This window comes from Clinocottus analis, unplaced genomic scaffold (assembly GCF_023055335.1).
Source record: "Clinocottus analis isolate CAN_PGR_092001 unplaced genomic scaffold, fCliAna1.0.p SCAF_24, whole genome shotgun sequence".
Classification (NCBI taxonomy): domain Eukaryota; kingdom Metazoa; phylum Chordata; class Actinopteri; order Perciformes; family Cottidae; genus Clinocottus; species Clinocottus analis.
The window spans coordinates 6,309,232-6,330,552 of NW_027175976.1; the positions used below are offsets into that span (position 1 = coordinate 6,309,232).

The 21,321-nt window shown below is 51.0% G+C and overlaps 1 protein-coding gene across 16 annotated transcripts in view; it reads left to right on the forward strand.

Annotated features, from left to right (window-relative positions):
• Positions 1–934: 934 nt before the first annotated feature.
• The window catches only part of LOC137793862 (protein unc-80 homolog), a 37,227-nt gene continuing 16,840 nt past the window's right edge, over positions 935–21,321 (forward strand). For 7 of the 16 annotated variants that reach the window (XM_068590245.1, XM_068590249.1, XM_068590255.1 and 4 more), the window contains exons 1-29: positions 935–1,428; positions 1,887–1,935; positions 2,290–2,446; positions 3,040–3,380; positions 3,754–3,877; positions 4,020–4,084; positions 4,431–4,573; positions 7,822–8,095; positions 8,195–8,329; positions 8,431–8,647; positions 9,138–9,278; positions 9,825–10,093; positions 10,393–10,782; positions 10,900–11,031; positions 11,452–11,599; positions 12,936–12,986; positions 13,437–13,585; positions 14,607–14,770; positions 15,942–16,040; positions 16,286–16,494; positions 17,981–18,087; positions 18,276–18,429; positions 19,476–19,648; positions 19,745–19,957; positions 20,039–20,174; positions 20,368–20,501; positions 20,615–20,792; positions 20,875–21,114; positions 21,219–21,316. In XM_068590245.1, the coding sequence (XP_068446346.1) occupies positions 1,337–1,428; positions 1,887–1,935; positions 2,290–2,446; positions 3,040–3,380; positions 3,754–3,877; positions 4,020–4,084; positions 4,431–4,573; positions 7,822–8,095; positions 8,195–8,329; positions 8,431–8,647; positions 9,138–9,278; positions 9,825–10,093; positions 10,393–10,782; positions 10,900–11,031; positions 11,452–11,599; positions 12,936–12,986; positions 13,437–13,585; positions 14,607–14,770; positions 15,942–16,040; positions 16,286–16,494; positions 17,981–18,087; positions 18,276–18,429; positions 19,476–19,648; positions 19,745–19,957; positions 20,039–20,174; positions 20,368–20,501; positions 20,615–20,792; positions 20,875–21,114; positions 21,219–21,316 (4,782 nt within the window). In that variant the 5' untranslated portion in view covers positions 935–1,336. The remainder of the gene's footprint in view (positions 1,429–1,886; positions 1,936–2,289; positions 2,447–3,039; positions 3,381–3,753; positions 3,878–4,019; positions 4,085–4,430; positions 4,574–7,821; positions 8,096–8,194; positions 8,330–8,430; positions 8,648–9,137; positions 9,279–9,824; positions 10,094–10,392; positions 10,783–10,899; positions 11,032–11,451; positions 11,600–12,935; positions 12,987–13,436; positions 13,586–14,606; positions 14,771–15,941; positions 16,041–16,285; positions 16,495–17,980; positions 18,088–18,275; positions 18,430–19,475; positions 19,649–19,744; positions 19,958–20,038; positions 20,175–20,367; positions 20,502–20,614; positions 20,793–20,874; positions 21,115–21,218; positions 21,317–21,321) is intronic. The other 9 variants (XM_068590259.1, XM_068590261.1, XM_068590260.1 and 6 more) reach the window with 7 other exon arrangements.

A 21,321-nucleotide genomic window follows, 5' to 3' on the forward strand; every position in this document is an offset into this window, starting at 1 on the left:
TTTGATGTATTTTTACTATCATAAATATGTTTGCACTTCTGCATAAACATCGTGATAACTGGGGAACTTGTAACACTTGTGCTTTAAGTTTTTATTTCATGTAGGTACGTGCAAAAGCGCCCCCTAGGGTCACGATTTACAGCTTTCAGGTGGACACAATTTAGCATATTCATATGGAAGCCCGTTTCTCACAATTATGAGATCGTATCGCACAATTGTGTCCACCTGAAAGTCGTAAATTGTGACCCTAGGGGTCTCTTTTTAAAAACACACAAAGCACAAGTATTACAACAAGTTCCCCAGTTATCACGATGTTAATACAGAAGTGCAAACATATTTATGATGGTAAAAATACATCAACGGTGGCAGAAACAGGCTTCCATATGTTCACCACACAAGATGCAGCTTTAAACTAGGTTTCAACTTAGATTTGTTGTTGCACAGTGCTTTACATTGAGTGAACAAGAGGTCACGTGGTTGTTAGGGACGTTAACATAGGTACTAACGTTAACTGCAATGTATTGTAAGTAAAATGATTTCCTTTTCTGGAACTAATTCCAGTTAAATTTAAACGTATCCAACTTCTGAGACTACCCAGCCAGTGAAATAGAAAGGAGCTTGACGATGTGGACATGATGTACAAAAGGAGAATATATATATATATATATATATATATATATATATATATATATATATATATATATATATATATATATATATATATATAGTTTTAGTAGTGTCCCATCCCTCGTTGACGCTGACTCCTCCCCCCTCGTCCACCTGCGTTATTGGACAACCTGTTGATGTTCACATGAAGGATTATCCTCACGTGAACGCACCATCCGGGTGCGACGCAAGGCGCGTTTGCGGGCGTTGCGTCCGCGTGTTGCAGTCAAACGCAGTGTCATTTCTTTGAATGGTGCTTTGAGGGCTGGAGAGGGGGGAACATCTGGCGCAGCCGCACACTGCGTCTTTAAACTCCGCCAACGATAAATTAGCACGCCGATCAACTGTCGCTGTCCGGCGAGGGAGGTGCTGAAATCCGAGCGCTCTCCTCCTCCTCAAATCTCTCTCTCTCGTTCTCTCTCTCTCTCTCCCTCTCTCTCTCTCTCTCTCTCTCTCCCCCCTCTCTCTATTGCCGCCGACCGACCGACCGACCGACACTTGCAGCCATTTTACGCAGGACGAACCCAATCATGTCGTGAGCGACGCTCGCTGGTCACCTGGGCAGAGCCAGCAGCAGCCGCCGCGCGCGCGCGCTCGCGCGTGTGTCCCCGGTGGTCGCACACACACACACACACACACACACACAGGCGAGCAGGCAGGTCCGGCCAAAATGGTGAAGAGGAAAAGCCTGGACGACAACGAGCCGGAGTGCGGGAAGGGAATACCGTTCCCCATCCAGACCTTCCTCTGGAGGCAGACCAGGTTAGTGTGCTTCACCGGGGATGGATAACAGGTGTTTGCCGTCGCTGAGGAGGATCAAGGCTTTGACAGCAGCCGTGTCATACATGCAAAGCCACCCGCATTTTTCGAATCATGTCAAGGGTCCAAATAGATGCGATGCCTTGTCATAATTCACCCCGTGAACGGGCACCCCGTGGCACCGAGTGTCAGCTCACTGATTGCGTTGAACGTTGTAAACGGAGGGAGGTGGAGTGTTAACTGAACGGAGACAGATGCAGAAAGCATGATGTCACACCTGTGAAGCCAATATAGGAAGTGGGCCAAAGAAAACAAGTGGTGTGTGTGTGTGTGGATCAGCTGCTGTTTGTGCACAATGTCCTGAGCAGTACGTGACGTTGGATGTTGGAGATTTGATGGTGTAACCTACATGTGTTGTGTTGTAAACTATCTTACATAAGCGTGTGTTTGTGTTCCCTCAGTGCGTTTCTGCGTCCAAAGTTGGGGAAACAGTATGAAGCGTCTTGTGTGGTAAGTTATTTCATAATGCTGTGTGTGTGTGTGTGTGTGTGTGTGTGTGTGTGGTGGGGGGAGGGAATAATCGCTCCAGTCCATTCTCAGTAATCTGTTTTTACCTTAATGCACCTGCAAATCAAGTGGGCTCTTGATTTGGCATTTAGCAAATTAGTTTTTTCCTCTCGCCTCCAGAAGCCAGACCGCTGCAAACTCATATCCATAATGACGCTCTCTCCAGTTCCCTTTGAGTCCAAACAGAGCGGCCACTGTCTCTTCTGAGGGCCTCGCTTGGGGCGTTGAGATGGTCAAAGAAAGAGGCTGTAGTCCCTGATGTCTCTCTCTCTCCTTTTCCTCTGGCGGCCGCCCCAGTCCTTTGAGCGGGTGCTGGTGGAGAATAAGCTCCACGGGCTGTCGCCGGCTCTGTCGGAGGCCATCCAGAGCATCTCCCGCTGGGAGCTGGTCCAGGCAGCCCTGCCTCATGTACTCCACTGCACCTCCATCCTGCTGTCCAACAGGAACAGGCTGGGTGAGGACACGCAACACACACATGACCGCCGCTTTATGTACTGAGGTGACAGCCTTATCCAGGTTGTCCTCGTGCAATAAAACACCAAACGGATGTTGTTTTGGCCACAGGACCGTTACAGAGCAGCCTGACTCACAGGGCAGCACGGGTCAGGATTATCAGTGGGAGTAATAAATGGGTTTATTCAGATGAAAGCACCAGAAAATACAACAAAAAACTGTTAGGGACGCTAAAATATACGGAGTATTTAAAGCACAGAGAAGATAAAATAATGTTAAAGTCTCTTGATTAAAAAGGATTTTAAAATGCTTTCATAAAACATCCAATAAAAAGTCCTCGGTTGATCGAAAACCAAATTATATTAATTTTAGAAGCACAGAAGACGAAGAAAAACATTAAAACCTCACATTCAGAAAGCTTGAGCGCGGTATGTGCTTCTTCTTCCATCACTTATCTGTCGCTCTGTATTCACAATGTCAAAGCCACCAGAAGGTATAAAGTACCACACGCACAAAAGCTCACCCTTCACCTTCACGCCGGCCTTTCATTGACTCCCCCTGACCTCTGACCCTTCCTCCCCCCCTCCCCAACAGGCCACCAGGACAAGCTGGGCGTCGCCGAGACCAAGCTGCTGCACACGCTGCACTGGATGCTGCTGGACGCCGCCCAGGAGTGCAACCACGAGCCCAGCCTGAGCCACGGCTGGTCGGGGGGCAGCAGCAGCAGCGCCTTCCTCCAGCCCGTGGGCAACCAGGGCTCGTCCCCGGGAGCTCCCGGCTCGTGCTCCGGCTCGGCCCTCGGGGGGTCGGGCCCCCAGCACAGCGGCTCCCTGCCGGAGGAGGACGAGCACGCTCGCACCAAGCTGTTCCACAAGAGCATGGCCACGGTGGAGCTGTTTGTGTTCCTGTTCGCGCCGCTCATCCACCGGATCAAGGTCCGTACCTGCAGACACGGACGCGCGCAGCCGATATCAGATATTCAGCAGCAGTTTCATGCAGCCTGGCCCATCGCAAAGCCTCCAACACACACATACACACTGTCACTCTGTGGCTATTGATCCGTGTGCAGGGTCAATTACAATACTCCTGGGATTCCCAACTGAACAATCAATGAGTGTCTTATGTAAGTGGACATATCATAATAGCAGTGATGATTGAGTCTCAGCGTTTCAGGTCGTAAAAACCTGTCCCGTCTTCCACGTTGCTTCTTGCATTGATTGGGTGATGATTGGATGGTTGAGGAATAGGGCTAAATGTCCGTTCTCCATTCTCACTGCATCCCTTTTTTCTTTCTTTCTTTCTTTTAAGGAGTCGGACCTGACCTTTCGATTGGCCAGCGGTCTGGTGATATGGCAGCCGATGTGGGAGCACCGCCAGCCGGACATCTCGGCCTTCACTGCGCTCATCAAACCAGTCAGAAACATCGTGACAGGTGGGTGGAAAAACATCCTCGCCTACGGCCACGAAGATCCCCCTGCCCCACCCCCAGCCCCCCAAGGCCCCGCCCCACAAGAGTTAATCTATTTAGTTTGCTCGTAATTGAGACGTGTAATCCGCTACGCCTGTCTCAACAGCGAAGAGGAACTCCCCAGTCAACAACCAGTGCAGCCCCTGCGGATCTGGCAACCCGGGTCCCATGGTGAGAGAGCGTTTCAAGCTCAGATCATGTCTGATTCTGCGTCTCGTGTTGATTGAATGTGTCCGGGGAAGGAGTGTGAGGCTTCATCCCTTCCCTCCCCCCCTTCGTTCAACCCCCTTTCACCATCCCTCCCCCCTCCCTCTCCCCCCTAGGGGCTGCCGGCTAATATTCATTAGCACCAGCCATCCGGCAGCATTAGCGTGGTTAGCCGGGGGTCGTGACAGAAACCTCCCTCCGACCTCGGAGCCTTTAATCACCAGGGGCTGTTTGTCTCTCCGCTGTTCATCCCGCTCATCTGCAGCCGATCTGTCCGTCCCCTCCCTCTCCCCCCCCTCCCTCCCCACAGGGCTTCCAGGTGGTTTGCGAAGCCGCCCAATCGGATTCCTCCTCCCCGGCGGCTGGAGAGCGGAGCTGTCGCCGTGGTAACTCGGTGGAGAAAGGTGGCCCTTCCCAACCGCCCCCGCCGGCGAAAGGCCCTTCCAAGAAAAAGTGAGCACAAGTGAATCAATTTAACCCCTCGACGAGCGGCGAGACAGGTAGCGCTTCCTGTGTGCACGATTGATTGTTGCACTCGCGACTCGTGTTCAGGGCCCATTCAGGCTGCTGAGCGGCAGGAGGGAGAGATGACCAGCAACAAGAAGGGAGCGCTTCATTCATTACCCACTTCAAAGTAAATAACAGTTTGCAGAAAGGTGCTGCAACAGCTCATCACAGTTTGACGAAGAGTGATTTATAACAGCGCACCATCCATCTTGGATTCCGATAACTCGACACATGGAATAGGAAACTACCAAAAATAGCAATGTGGCAGACCTGCAACCTTAATCAAAAGTACATAATTCCCAAAGAGTGCATATCTGGATATATTTGGATACTAATACACTTGCATTAATCCCTTAAAACCGTTGTGATTTGGGTTTGACTGCGTCCCTGTCTGACAATAAGCGCTTGCAGTCCGTACAGAAGGTCGGGGTCTCGTTTCTTTGCAGTAAAAAAGAAAACAGCCCACCCTGACCATTCGTGTCGATTCGTAATCGTCAATGATTTTCATGGCCGCCGGACGCATTCGTGAAGGAATAACGCAACGTGACGAAACCCGAGGAGGCAGTGGTGTGACGAAGCGGTGCGCTGACCCGCGCTGACACGGAGCCGGTGCCATCGTCTAGTTGATGGCAAAACATTTAGCCCTGCGGCGGCGTCTGTCGCACACACACACACACACACACACACACACACACACACGGCACAGCGCAGCCCGCTCCACAGAGCGAGTGTGTACGAGGAGCTCCTCCTTCCCATGTGTGATGTCAGTGCTCTACGCAGTCTCCTCAGTCACACACACACACACACACACACACATGTAGAGCCTTGTCTTGCTGGAGCAGGAGCACACTCTGACGTTTGTCCCCACAACCGGGGTAATTATGCTGAATTAATGTGCGACATGCCTGACGCTGGCAGTGTCTCTGGCCTGGCAGGACGCGGCCTGGCTTCATCCGGTCCGCGCACGGCCAGTCTGGCATTGTTCGGCCTCCGCCGCCCGACTCGGGAGCAAAGTGCACTCGCTTTGGTTCACCTGGCAAGCGGCGGCTGGCCATAATGAGCAGTTGGTGCACGTTTTGCTTGTGCAAAAATCACAGGCGAACAGCCAAAATGAAGTAGACGAACACTTGAAATGTGGATTTATTCGACTGATTTTTAGAGCCTAGTTTCTCCACAAAGAATCACAGGCAAAAGCAGCACTTCAAGTCTTGTGTTTGCTAGAAATGTGCTCATACATTTGATATAAAGAAGTAATTCAGTGTGAAAAAGCTTAAAAACCAACTAGTCGATCATTTAGCGCGATAATAATCATGCAGGAAAAAAAACACACAAATGAAAAGGATGAATTATCCAAACATCTAATAGCTACATCCAATGTGATCCATGATTACTGCTTCAAATCTTGTCGTAACAGCATGAATATGACGCATCGTGCGGCCAGAAAACACAAATCATTCTGGGCAGAAAGTCTCGGGATGAACTCTTCAAAACATTTGCATTTGGCTCATCTTACGTGGGTGTTTTCTGTCTTGAAGTCGCGTCTGCTCTGTCATCATCCTGAATCACCCGACCAGGCTGAGAGGGAGATGTGGGAGGAGGAGGAGGAGGAGGAGGAGAAGAAGAAGAGAGGCTGAGGAGCCGTCCATTGCTCATCTCAACTCATTCTGACAACCAAATAAGTCTCTCCAGTGCTTCTCGTGATCCCTCTGACAGCCAGCAACTGACTGCAAATTCAAAATAAGCCCTCACGCCCTCCCTCCCCCCCCCGAGCTGGTTATACATCCTCATACGCTCAAACACCAAAAGGCTTTTTCGCAGTCGCATGATAACGCAGGAACGGAGAGATTTGTCTCCATTGTTTCGCAGCGCACACTTAACAACGGTCGATGAATTGCTTTCTCTAAGTGTTGGTGGTGGGAATGTTAAGCTGCATGTGAGGCGCCGCATAGGACGAGAGCAAAGTGAGATGAATGTTAATTAGATTTGGACATTTGGGGGGATTTGACTGGAATTTCTTTCACGGTTTTCAAGTTGTTGGGTTCCTCCTGTTTGGAGCCACAAAGCAATGGGGCTGTGTACAGCCTCTTCCTCTCTTCCTCTTCCTCTTCCTCTCCTCCGCTCCGAGGCGATGTCAGAGTTCATATTTTCCTCTCGTCCTCTTGCTCGCACACCTTTTTTTTTGCGCCGCGCCGCCCAGATACAATCACTTCTTCTGGTCCTGCGATTAATGCGGCTTACTCATCCGCCGCCGCCGCCGCCGCATCGCGCTCCGCTCAGAGAGCTGCTGCTGATGCTGAGGCAGTTTCCACGGCAACCGGCGGGCCGCTGCATCTCTCCTCCGCCGCATGGAGTCGGCGGGGGGAGGAGGGTTGGGGGGGGGCTGGGCCGCCGCCTCTCTGACTGTCGTCACTCAGGTCTCCTTGGCGACCTGACACAACAGCGGCGGGCGGGCGGAGCGAGCGCGTTCGGCGAGACGGTGAAACGCGACACGGCCTCCCCGCTGCCGTCCGCTCTCAGAGTGATTCATGTAGGTATCGACCATCTCTTCCTGCTCCATTTATTACAGCGGCGAAGATTAAATGGCCTCCTTCTGCCTCCCTCCCCTCCTCTCACGGCATATCAATATGCTTCTGCCCGGCGCTCCATACGCTCTGCAGCTCACCAACCGCTGACCTTCATTCCTGCTTATTTATAGTGGACTCACGTAGGCTTAGGCTCCCTCTCTCCCCGATGATGCTGGAGGGGGGCTCTGCCCTTGTTTACCATCCTCCTTTGATGCATTATTAATGAAGCAGTGTGGCGGGAGGAGATGACGGGCTAATATAAAAGGAAAAGGCCGCGCCGCGGTGTAATTGTTGTGGATGTCGTCAGCTGTGTGAAGGTCCCGGTCCGGCTGAAGCTGTTGTCAGCGTTGACAGTTGTCAGATTTCCATAATGTCACGGTCACCTTTCAGCTTTTTAAAGGCGATCATCTCAATGCCGCTCGTTCCAATTCACACTCGGATGACTACGTGTGGCACTTCAGCTCCCACCATGCATCGGTTGACTTCGCTGCGGGCTCCACTTCTCCACTCGGCGGACACCAGATCATTGTTGCTGATTCAGACTGCCTCACATCAGTGAGGCTGTCGTTTACGATACAGAACGGTTGCACCAATCAAACTCACCCCCGCGTCCCTTCCCTCCTCTTTCAGGACGTCGGCCCCCGCCGGCCTGCCGACCTCCCTGGCCCAGCGCGCGCGCTACGCCACCTACTTTGACGTGGCGGTGCTGCGCTGCCTGCTGCAGCCGCACTGGACGGAGGAGGGCGTGCACTGGGCCCTGATGTTCTACCTGCAGCGCCTGAGGCAGATCCTGGAGGAGAGGCCCGAGCGCGCCCCCGAGCCTTTGGTCACGCCTCTGCCGCGGCCACGCAGCAGCTCCATGGTGGCCGCCACGCCCTCGCTGGTCAACACCCACAAGACTCAGGTAACGGCGGCGAGGCGAGGGGAGGGCTCTTTTCGACGCCTTTTTTTTGTTGTTGCACTGAGCGATGACGTCGTCCGCGTGCTCTGCTGCGCTTTGCAGGACATGAGTCTGAAATGCGACGAGGAGGGGAAATCTCTGAGCACGGAGACGTTCACGAAGGTTTCCCTGACCAGCCTCCGACGACAGGCCGTGCCCGACCTCTCCTCCGACCTGGGCATGAACATCTTCAAGAAGGTCAGAGCGAGACGTCCAGACGTGGGCGGAAAAAAACCGACGACACACATTCGCATCAGCCTGTCACAGGAAGCCCTTGCCCTCCTTTTTGTCTGTTTTAGTTCAAGAACCGGCGTGAGGACCGCGAGAGGAAGGGCTCCATCCCCTACCACCACACGGGGAAGAAGCGCCAGCGCCGCATGGGCGTCCCTTTCCTGCTCCACGAGGACCACCTGGACGTCTCGCCCACCCGCAGCACCTTCTCCTTCGGGAGCTTCTCCGGCCTCGGCGACGACCGGCGGGCTCTGGACCGCGGGGGCTGGCAGGCCACCATCATGGGTAGGCAGGGGGGCCGTTCCTAATCAGGGGGTAGATTGCATGCCACCAGTTCGCAGTCGCGCTTCCTCTTCTTTAGGCTCCTCAGCCAGTGAGTCAGAGGATTGTGTCTGGATCCGGCTGTCAGCTCGTGAATTAGGTCAGTTCGTTGCCATTACGTACGTCTTATTAGCTCGCTTCTCGGAGAAGTGTGATTAACATTTGCTCACGGCACAAAGACACTATTCAGAGTTAGTGACTTGTTTCAGCATGTCTTTTGTGAACCCCATACTGTCACCATACTGTGATACCGTCACACTTGGGTTAGCCGCTGCTTTAAATTAGCTCCATTCCCAAGATGACATTTTCTAAAAATACTCAGTAGATGCGGGAAACATGCATGAAAAGGGACTCCTGCAACAGTCAGCATGTGTGTTTTTGCTCCACATATATATTTATATATGTGTGTGTGATTCAACCTGATGCATCTATCAGTGTCTTTGTCATTTTCCAGGCAAGTTCACACGGAGGGGCAGCACAGACACAGCTGCAGACGCCGACAGCCTGAGCGCCAAACACTCTCATTCCCACCACTCTCTGCTCAGAGACATGCCCGACCACTCCAACAGCCACAGCGATAACACCGTCAAAGAGGGTGAGGAGGAGCTACGTGTACAAGTAGTACAGCGCTCTATTCCACAGATATCCAACGAGTCACAATACGTTATTATCCACACGTGAAGTAAACCATACGACACTGAAAATGGCTATTTTTTGAAGATGGAAACTATATTTATGTCACTGTCCGTCAGCTACAAAGACAATGCTGGCTCCACTGAGACCTGCAGAGCAGAACTAGGGCAGGATTATGTAACAGTAGTATTCCTGTGATAATGCTAATTTGCATACAAATAGCTCCACGCTGCATCACAGACACGCTGCTTCACTCAGAACAAAAGATATTAATTATAGAAGAGGGCTGATTCTGACGTGATTGACGCGAGAGGGGACATTTCTCAGCATAATGTTCATTTTACCAAAGAATTTGAGTGCGAGTAAAGAAGCAAAAGCTGCAGTGTTGAAAATAGAAATCAACAAGAGAAAACTGTTATTCAACCGAAGGTCACAGCTGCCTCCTGCATGCTAACATGTATCACTTGTACCTTCCTCCCCCCCCCACCCCTCCTCCTCCTCCCTGCAGTGCGATCTCAGATCTCCACCATCACCATGGCGGCGTTCAACACCACGGTGGCGTCCTTCAACGTGGGCTACGCCGACTTCTTCACGGAGCACATGAAGAAACTGTGCAACCCCGCCACCGTGCCCGAGCTCCCCCTGGAGCCGCTGGCCTGCACCAACCTGCCGCGCAGCTTCACCGACTCCTGCATCAACTACACCTGTCTGGAGGAAGGGGAGAACATCGAGGGGACCAACAACTTTGTGCTGAAGAACGGCATGCTGGACCTCACGGTGAGCGGTCGGCGCGTCCAGCGAAACCGACAGGAAATGATCCCTGCGGGCAAATACATAGAAAGGAAGGTATTGAGCTTCTGTTGCTCTCCTCGCCAACAACGACACCAGTGGGAATCCAAACTGAATTGGATGCTTTCTTTCATTTGTATTGCCCCTGCACGTTGTAGGAAAAGTCAAGTTTGTAGCTTTCTTTTTGAACAAAGACCCGACTTATTACTAGTTTACGTTCCAGTTTTCTGGCCTACAGTTAAGCAGCGCTGGTTGGTCAAAACAAGCGATGTCTTCCTGTCCTCCAGGCGGTCCTGCGGGCTCTCTATGCCGTCCTCAGCCACGACATCAGTTCCAGGATCTGCGACGTGGCCCTCAACATCATCGACTGCCTGCTGCAGCTGGGCGTGGTGCCCGGCATGGGCAAGAAGCTGTCCAAGCCCGACAACAAGGAGAACCAGGAGGCCCGGGCCAAAGACGCGGCCGGTCCGGGCCTCGGAGGAGGCGCCCAGGGAGGCGGGGCGGTCCCGGGGGCAGCGGGAGCAGGTGGAGGGGGCGATGGAGGCAGCGGTGGAGGAGGAGGAGGAGGAGGAGGAGGAGGAGGGGGAAGCGGTGGAGGGAGTGGTGGAGGGAGTGGTGGAGGGAGTGGGCAAGGGAGCAGAGATGATGTGAAGAATAACAAGGACAACGATAAAAAGGTGCGTTGTTTCTGTCCTGTTTTTCAAAGTGGGACGCGGTGGTTATGAACTTGGCGCATGTCTAAATATATCGACCTCAACGTCCTGTGGGTTGACGCGTGCGTTCTCCACTCGCAGGAAGAGGGCTCCGGCTTCAGCACACACCGCCTGGCTCTGACCATGCTGATAAAGATAGTGAAGTCGCTGGGCTGTGCCTACGGCTGTGGCGAGGGACACCGCGGACTGTCTGGGGATCGCCTCAGGATGCAGGTCAGACCTTTTCCTCCGGCTCAGCCGAACCTCCCGTGTGCCGGTGTGCCGCTTTCTACCAGTCGGCACAGTCTGAGGCGCCTGACATGGACTCATTTTCGACTGATTATCAACCGCAAAGCTGCTTTTGGTGCGGTTAAAGATTCATGAAAGCAAAATGACTGCTGCGAGGCAGCCGGGCCGAGGAGCGCACATCAGGGAGAAGCAGCTGCAGTTCTATTTCAATGCTGATCAATATGTTGTGTTATTGCATTAAGTTGTATTGGAGAAATAGAATTAGATCCAGACAGCTGATATCTTTCATGTGAATCAATGAAAAGTGATGAAAATAGCACGTCCTGCACACAAGGCCTTTCTAGTCCTCCCTGACTTCTTCTTCTCTTTCGTCTAATACGTCCTGTTCCAACTCTTTCCTTTCAGGCCCAGAACTGCCTGACCAGCCTTTATAAGCTGGACAAGGTGCAGTTTCGACAGACAATGCGCGAGTACGTCAACAAAGACTCTCTCAATAACATTGTGGACTTCCTGCATGCACTGCTGGGCTTCTGCATGGAGCCCATTACCGACAGTAAGTATGGTGGTGTGTGTGTGTGTGTGTGTGTGTGTGTGTGAGTGGGACCAGATGCAGATCGGGACACACACACAGAGATGCACTGATAGCAAAGGCACACATGATGCTGCGTCAGGGCTCCACTACTGATATGATTCAGGTCAGGACCGATGCTGGAGAAAGGAGTCAGTAGGGGCTGCAGCGGGCATCCATTTTTTTTCGTTGATGATGAATCTGGCGGGTATTATTTGAGAGTCCACGGCCATGCTAGCAGGGCTGTGCATGTGCACATGCACAGAGGCCATGCTTCCATGTTTAAAAGGTGCAATTTGAGCATGTTCACCGTCTTAGTGTGCTGCGTTAGCATGCAAACATTGGCTAATCAGCACGGTTGGTCATTACCAATGACCTGCTAAGCTATCAACACTCCCATTGTCCTCAGCTGTACTTTTATTTGTGTTCACACAGTTTAGTGTTCATTAGCAAATGTCAGCATGCTAACAGGCTGAAGAGAACCAACTGAAATGGTGGACATCCTGACGTAAAGATATATACCTGCGCAGCATTAGCGTGTTAGCAAGCGTTTCAGCTGCTTTGCAGATATTTACACTGAAGCAAACTCCCTATTGTTCATGAGACAAATATATTTCCAGCATTGAAATCTTTATGCCACTCAAATGTTTAGTGTGGGTGCTATAAAATAAAAAAGTGAGTAATCACGTGTGACCACTAATGTCCACTACTGTGGTTGACAAAGCTGAATTGTACTGCAACTGTCTCAACCTGCACTTCGACTTTGCATTCCAGCGCTTCCACTTTATATATCTGTTTTTTCCACTTGTCTCTGCTTGTCCCTTATGTCGTCGTCGTCGTCCTGCTTCCATCTTCCCTCTTTTACGTCTCCCTGAGCTGAGTCCTCCCTTCCTCACTCACTCATCCATTCTGTACACTTGCCAATCCAAAGCTTTGCCCATTACATCTCTGCTCAACCAGTGGCTTTATTGCTGAGCATTGAGACACATTGTACATGCCAATTCAGTTTTGCACTGAGATTTGAAGGATTGTGTACTGTACACCATAATCAGCACAACCTATCATACAACAGCAATTGGCAAGTTACTGAACCGATGACTGTTTTAATTCTCAAAGAGAAAAGGGCGCCTTGTTTACTTTTTTGGTGTGTGCGTGTGCGTGTGTGTGTGTGCGTGTGTGTGCGTGTGTGTGTGTGTGTGTGCGTGCGTCTCCAGTTCGCCTCCCCCCAGAGGTGGGGTGCCACGTCCTTTCTGACGCCGCGTACATGTCTGTTTTGGCCCTGATGTCAATCAACTTGTGCCCCGCCTCTTTTCTCTTGCAGAGTACGGCAGTGCAGGTGAGAGGTCCAGGAGGGCGAAAAAAAGAAACATCGGTAGATACACATGATCAATAAGTCGATAAATATAGCAATAAGATGAATATATTCACCTGATCAGACCCTTCCCTAGGCACCGCTTCCATTGCTGCACCCCTCACTCTCTCTGCAAGTGACAAAACTCGCCTGCGGCAAAATTTGTGTGATTAAATCTGGTATTTATGGAGCTTTTACATTTTGCATAGTTAAACTGGACCAAGAGAATAAGCCCCATGTTCTATGTTTTTATAGCAGGCCGAGTCTCTTGCATGCACTCCTAACCCCCGACCCAGAATCCTTTTCAGTTTGCTTCTCCCCCATATGCTTTATGGACCCTTTTCCTTTGCCCTCCCTGTTGTATGGACTCACTGTTTTATACCCAAGCTGCTCAGCTGTCAGTAATGCGACTAAACCCCCCCCCCCCCTGTGTGATCCGTGGTCTCTCCCGCCTTCCCCTCCTGCTTCCAGACAAGGCAGGCTTCGGGAACAACTTCACCACCGGGGACAACAAGTCCGTGGCCCAGAACATGGAGGCGGTTGTGGTGGGCTGCATGTTCAAGTCTCTCATCACCCGCTGCGCCTCGACCACTCACGAGCTGCACAGCCCCGAGAACCTGGTGAGCGGCGTGCGCGACCGTCCGTCCATCTGCCGCTCTCGGTGCAGCCTGCGCTTCCACGTATCAGCTGCACTCCGGCGCGATTCACACGCTCGTGTATTTCCTTTGGCAGGATGCTGCAGTTGAATTATTAATGGCTCATTTTGTACCGAGCCGAAAGACGGGCAATCACTTAGTTTGCCGCCTTTGTTAGCGCCTTGTCATACATGATGAATTGGACATGAGTGGTACTTAATCTCACTGGGTGAATGAAGACGTTAATGGAGCTTCTCCCAGTTCCTTATTACAAACAGAGAAAGTCTATTTTAATTGGAAATGGCATCAACTGTTCTCTAGGATATCAGAATATAATATCAGCAGACAACAAGCTGGATATTTGTGCTCCAACGGATGCGAGCGCCGTCTATTTGTTGTTGATACCGTGCACTTTCACAGACTATTAATAACTTGACGTTTGATTCTCACATGACGGCTGCAGAGTGTTGCTTCTCAGACCTTTATTTTTGTATTTAAGGCTCATTTGTACAGCAGAGACAAGACAAAGAGCTTCACACAACAACATTTAAACCACAAAACGTCCTGAATAACAAACGGGTTCAGTCGTCATCGCGCAGCTCTGGCGACATGCATTCATAACCCGGTCCCTCATATGTGTCTAAGTTGACGGTTAAGAGCACGGAGGTGCCGTGACCGCTCTGGCGCCTCGAAAGCCTCACGGCTGGCAGGCCTGGTGCGCGTTGGCGTAAGATGACACACTTTTTTTCAAGGCAGGCTGGATCGTGGCACCGGATCAGAGGCCACCCACTCACAAGCTGGAGCTGTTGTCTTGACAAACCCGAGTGTGCTCGCACACGGTCCACCCTCCATGTACGCGTATCTGCATGTTAGGACATGCACACTAAGATCAGCCGCTTTCTGGGTGCGAGCGGTCGATGTCTTTTGGCTCCGGCGCGTTGTTTTTCTCTCCCGCTCGGTGTCCCCTCTCTTCCTCTCACTCGTTCGCCACCTTCTTCCTCTCCAGGGCCTGTACTGTGACATCCGCCAGCTGGTGCAGTTCATAAAGGAGGCCCACGGGAATGTGTTCCGCCGGGTGGCGCTGAGCGCGCTCCTGGACAGCGCCGAGAAGGTCGCCACCACCAAGAAACCCGAAGAGAAGGAAGAGACCAAGCAGCTCGGACCCAGGAGGTACCGGCCAATCAGCGGCCTCGAAATGGTCTCTATGACGTCATATTCTCAAGTTCAATCGACAAGCGCGCCTCGCGGCGATCACGCGCTGATTAATGTTGACGTGCCCTTGAGCACGGACCGTGAACGTCCCTCCCCCGATCAAGTGGGAACCCAATATTTACAATCAGTGTTCTTACTTCCTCCTGATACGTCAGAGCTGCGCTTCTCATCCCTGCTGGCTGTTTTTTATTTCCTTTATGTTTCTTTTCTGTCCCGTCTGCATCTGTTTCTCTTGCTTGAGTGAATGATTTGATGTTATTTCAAACGATATTCTGTCTGGTGGCGAAGGAGCCGCCCTGCCAGGAAGTAAGTCATAACCTCAGAAATACTAAATATACAGTGTGTGTGTATATTTATGTATACACTGTATATTTTAAAGGAATGTGAGGCTAATGAGTAATAGAAGAATACATAATTAGACTTGGGATCATATTAAAAATTCAATAAGTCTGACATTTACATATGATCCATTGCATCTCCATTTGATCTATTCTTGGTACCAGATTACATACTTTTTTTCACAGGAAATGTTCTGCATATTTAATACTAAATTATGGACTCATGCCACATTATTATGCAGATGTTGAAAAAAAATGTTATTTCTGAAATACCTTTTGTTTTTTTCCAATCAACACTTGACGTGATGCAGGCACGATGGTTTGCATAATAGTGGCACGAGTCCATAATTTAGTATTAAATATGTAGGAAAAAAAAGGATGTAATCTGGTCCTAAGAATGGGTGAAATGGAGATGTAATGGATAATATGTAAATGTCGGACTTGTTTCATTTTTAATACGGATGATCCATCAACCTGATATTTAGTTCTTTCCTCCCTTCCAGGTTTGGTAATCGGTACTTCTTTTGTTTAAAATGATAACTACTACGCAGTATAATTAGAAATCTATATAAAATATAAATGAAAATAAGTATAGTTTTAACCCAGTTTGCCAAACATCTAAAACTTAAATGACAAAATAAAAATTGAACAAAGCCTCTGGAAACGACGCTAAACTTCATCGCTGAAAGAAAACCACGACGAGGGTTTCCTGCATCAGGAAAGTTCCCTCTGCGTCTGAACCAGGTTGTCTGTGTGTGTGTGTGTCTGTGTGTGTGTGTGCGTGTGTGCAGGTCAGAGGCGGGTGTGTCCGGGGAGAAGGGTCAGGTGTCCAGTGCTGCAGATGAGTGTCGCAGCTACATCTCCAGTAGACCCCCCCAGACCCCCGAACAGTGAGTGTCCACATCACAGCATCTCCATATAGCTCCATCTATGTCGAGCCCAGCCGCCATTTCTCTGCTCAAAATAGGAAAAACAACTTCCTGTTGCTTCCCTCCCCCTCCTTTAAAACAACAACAACAACAGCTCACAGTGTTGAAAAGTTGAATTCCCGCTGATTTGCCCTCAGCTGACGTTTTCATTCGTGCGTCGACGTTCAAGCGCCGCCTTTCCCTCGCTTCCCTCTCTGTGCCTCCAGCGACGAGCAGATCCCCGGCGCTCTGCTGGGCAGGAAGGACTTCTGGAGGAAGATGTTCAAGTCGCAGAGCGCCGCCAGCGACACCAGCAGCCAATCGGAGCAGGACACCTCGGACTGCACCACGGCGCACTCCGGCACCACCACCGACCGGCGCTCTCGCTCCAGGTCGCGCCGCATTTCCCTTCGCAAGAAGCTGAAGCTGCCGATAGGTAAAGAGCACTTGTCACGCAAAGGTTGCAGAACATTTAAGATCAGATAAGATAATCTTTTATTAGTCCCTCGAGGGGGAAATTACAGGATTACGCCAGTGCTGCTCACAAGTAAATAAAGATACAAATCAAGCAACATAAGTACAGTAAAACAAAATAAAAACATAAACAGTGAGAAGAATATTAAATCTACAGATGGAATACAAGTAAGAATGTGTATAAAAGTACTTAAACGTTATGGATGTTGCACCAGGTGATGAATTAAAAGTGTTCAGAAATTCGAGTCAGAAATGTCAAAGTGTAACGTCTAAATCTGTCAATTCCCCTCCACGTGTTCCCCATAAATATGTGTTCCCATACAGACCTTTTAAACTGAATACCTTCAAATCAAAGCCTGTCAGTCATCACTCAACGACAGCCTCTCACTGGCTGCGACGTCCTCGCCGCACAGTGACTCATTTTAGCGGCTCACAGAGCGTCCGACTCCTGCCGCTCCGCCAGCTGTGTGTGTGTGTGTGTGTGTTCCCATGACCGTACCTCCTCATTGCATTTGCTGTCCCAGGTGTTCGCCTTGAAACTCACCCTAACATGCTGTGTTCTTGTACGTCACACATGGGAGCATTGGCCGCCGAGAGGCCGCGTCACTTCATCTCCTCGGTCTGTTTGTGGTTCCTCTTTGTGCCGCAGCATGCCGCGGGACGGTCCGCCTGCCGCTCACTGTCTCTGTCCTACGTATGTGGACGTGGAACCATCTCCATACATATCTATATGTTTCTAGATGTCTTCTTCATGCCTGTTTGTGTCGGTCATCTCCTCCAATGTGTGTGCCGTCACAGACCCGGGTCAAGCTGGATCTGCAAATCGAATCACAAAAATGACGAAGGCGCAATTATCACATTTGGAAACGATCAGATGCGTAAATATATTCCTGATTGGGCTGAGCGGAGTCGCAGTGTAGCTTGGATTCATTTATTACCTCGGTTTTCATATAAATATGAAGGTATTGTCAAAAAGGCACGTGACATTAGCTCTCTATGAACTCCGAACGCAACATAATCAGGATAAAGTTGATTTTCTCACACAAACGAGTTCAAAAGTTCATATTTTCAACCCGCATTCCCTGAAAATGATCCAAAGACATCTCGCAGGGTTTTTGTTGAATAATGAGTGTGCAACATTGTACAATATTTCTCCCTTGTGAGAAAAATATTCTCAACACGTATTTGCAAATACCGCTCGCCCAGAGTCTTTTGTTCAAACTGTCTTATACAAAGTTATTTTGTGCCTTTTTGTATGATTTTTGAATGAAACTGTGACTCTATATGACGATGCTGTGCCCAACCCTCGTGTGTGTGTTTGTTTGTGTGTTTGTTTGTGTGTGTGTGTGCATGTGTACTTGTCTTCACAACCCAGTGTTTGCTTATACATTCCTTTGTTCTGCCGTGTGGTTCGTTCATGCACGTGTGTTGCGTTCACGTGTCTGCAGGCAACTGGCTGAAGCGCTCCTCTCTTTCTGGACTGACTGACGGCGTCGAGGACCTGCTGGACATCAGCTCCGTGGACCGACTCTCCTTCATACGTCAGAGTTCAAAGGTCAGGGGACGGCTTCTCCATCCCACACGGGGGAGAAAAAAAAAAACACTAAATTTACAGTCTTTACATCCAGTGAGAATTTACATTGAACACCGAAAGGCTCTAAAACAGCATTGAGACTTTTATTTTGAAAGATGACACAAGGGAGCACAAAACTGAACGGAGAGCGTTGTGTTCCCGCGCCTCAGGTGAAGTTCACCAGCGCCGTGAAGCTGGCCGAAGGGGGCGCGGTGGGGCCGGAGTACGCCAGGGACGAGGAGGAGAATTTCTTCAAGCGGCTCGGTAAATGGAGGTCTGGCAGGAGGAATCCATCCAAGCTTCACCACACAGAAGAGAAAGATGGTAGACCTCCCCCACCCCGGGGTGCCCCCTCGCCCACCCCACGCCCCCATCGTCCTTTATTTCTCTCTCTCTCTCTCTCTCTCTCTCTCTCTCTCCCTGCCTCTTGTTTGTCCGTGTGGTTGTCGTGTCTTGCCTCGCAGAGTCGTGGTCTCTTTTTCTCTCTCTCTCCCGCCAGTCCTCCCGTCCGTCCGCCATCCTCCATGTCAGCTCGGCCGGATAGCTGCCTGCTCCCCTCTGTTAGCCTCGATGTGTTACTTTTCAACCCATCGGTGTCCAAGTTTGTCAAATAAATACACCGATTGGCGTAAATGTGCTATATTACCAACTTCACGACCCCCCTTCTTCTTTTTTCTTTTCTTTTTTTACCTCCAACTATGCACGTGCTGTTCTCTTCCAACGACCCATCTTCTCTTTCTTTCACCCACTGGTGGACAGAGAGGAACGGAGGTGTGGGGTCCACTCATATAGCCATGAAACCATCTTTCTACTGTCCGAGCGCATCTCCGTGCTACTGTGTCAAGCATGACGCTGTCAGTGCTCTCTCCGTCTCTTCTGTGGTGACGTCTGGTGGTATTTTCCAATGCCTGAGTTTCAGTACAGTGATAAAAAAAAAAACACAAAAAAACAAAACAGAATGGTCCACAGACAGCTTTCCTCTGTACGGCTTTGGTTACACTTGTCATTTCAGTGTGATTTCATATACTATATAAGAGCTTCTCCCCCCGACCATTAATGTCTCTGTCATTGTTGTGTGTCTCCGAGATGGCGTTCGATTCAAATCCAAGTGTAACCACTGCCGATGGCTGTGTGTCCATCTCCCACTCAGCTTCATTTGTCGGTGGCTCTTCAGTGCTTTTTGTCAAATGTCCTGGATGGTGATGTTGCTTCATGCAATGTCTATATATATATATTTAATATTCAGTGCAGTCTTTGCAAATAATTACGCCGGAACACGCTTGAGGAAAAAAAGAATAAATCCCTTCACTTGTTCTGCTATGCTCTCCTCTTCCTCCTCCTCCACCTTTTTTCTCCACACTTTCCTTCAGGGCCTCACGGCTTTCAGGAGCGCCTCGCCGCCAGCCAGGAGGCCATGAAGAACAAGAACGTGGTGAACCTGGGCGCCATCCGACAGGGCATGAAGCGCTTCCAGTTCCTGCTGAACTGCTGCGAGCCGGGCACCATCCCCGACGCCTCCATCCTCGCCGCCGCTCTGGACCTGGTGTGTGTGTGTTTTGGTTTTTTTATTTCCGCACGAGGCTCGGTCGCTCCGATCGCCGACATTAACGTCTCCGTCCCCGTTGTCCGGTTCTCCCAGGAGGCTCCGGTCGTGGCTCGGGCCTCGCTCTTCCTCGAGTGCGCCCGCTTCGTGCACCGCTGCAATCGCGGCAACTGGCCGGAGTGGATGAAGGGCCACCACGTGAACATCACCAAGCGAGGCCTCTCCAGGGGCCGGTCCCCGATCGTGGGCAACAAGAGAAACCAGAAGCTCCAGTGGAACGCCGCCAAACACTTCTGCCAGTGGGGAGACGTGAGTCCAAGATTTCGCTCATCTCGGGTCGGACTTTATGATATGTCGCGTGGCTTTTCATGGACACGTGTGTTCTCTCAGGCGATCGGCACGAGGCTCAGCGAGCTGTGTCACTCCGACAGCGAGAGCCCCGCCAACATCCTGGGTTACATCTTTGACGAAGAGACCAAACGGAGGATGAGGAAAGAAGACGAGGAAGAGGACTACCTGGATGACAGTGAGTCAGAGTTTAACGCCCCGTCGGCACATCTGTGGCGGGTTGTTGGTTTTCATAAACTAATAGGACGAGACTGAACTCATCGCGGCGTCGCTCGTGATCGTGCGACGACATGCTCAAGACACGGCTGGAAGTTTGACTTTGTGTGAAGTTTCTTTTCAATGTTCTAACCACGTTATTATGTATTTTTAAGACACAGTCAATCCGACAAAATGTGGCTGCCCCTTTGCCCTGAAGATGGCCGCCTGCCAGCTGTTGTTGGAAATCACCACTTTCCTGCGAGAGACCTTCCCCTGCTTGCCGCGCCCACGCACCGAACCCCTGGTGGTCAGCAGTCAAATCCTAAGCACATGCATTCAAAGAATGATATCATGCTCCCATGTGTTTTCATGCCGTGGCGGTGCAGCTGACGTGAAATGGAAACGTGTAATTCCCGCTAGGACCTGGACAGCTGCCGCCTGCGGCTGGACCCGGACCTGGGCCGCCAGCGCTACGAGAGGAAGATCAGCTTCGCGGGCATCCTGGACGACGAGGACGGCCACGATTCGCTCAACAGCAGCAGCCACACGCTGAAGTCCGACACCGCCTGCGACGACAAGAAGCAGCAGGAAGTGCAGGGTGAGATCCGGCGCCGTGCGCACGCGGCCCGCTCCTTTGTCTTGGTGCCGCGCCGTCTGCTTATCCCCGAAAAATAATTCAGATAATCTCGCCCCGCTCCCCTCGCCTCCAGCGCCGATCCGCAAGATCCGCATCGGGGGCTCCCGGCTGCTTCAGATCAAAGGCGCTCGCAGTTTCCGGATTAAGAAAGGCGGGTCCTTGTCCTCCATCCGCCGGGCCGGGAGCCTCAAGAGCACCAAGATGCCGCGGCAGGACTCGGAGTCGGAGAACGACGAGGGGCTGCTCTCACAAACGCAGAGCAGGGACACGGTGACCGACATCGGTACGGCACGGACGACGCCACTTATTCCTCATTCATACCAAACATTGATCTCGCCCTCTTCGAAGGTGATCACTTGATTGTCATGCGCTTGTTCCCTGTTGCAGGCAGTCCCTTCAGCACCAGCGAGCCCAGCATAGAACCAGAGGGCCAGAGCTCTGGAGGAACTGAGGACAACTACCACCGCAACATGTCCTGGCTCCATGTACG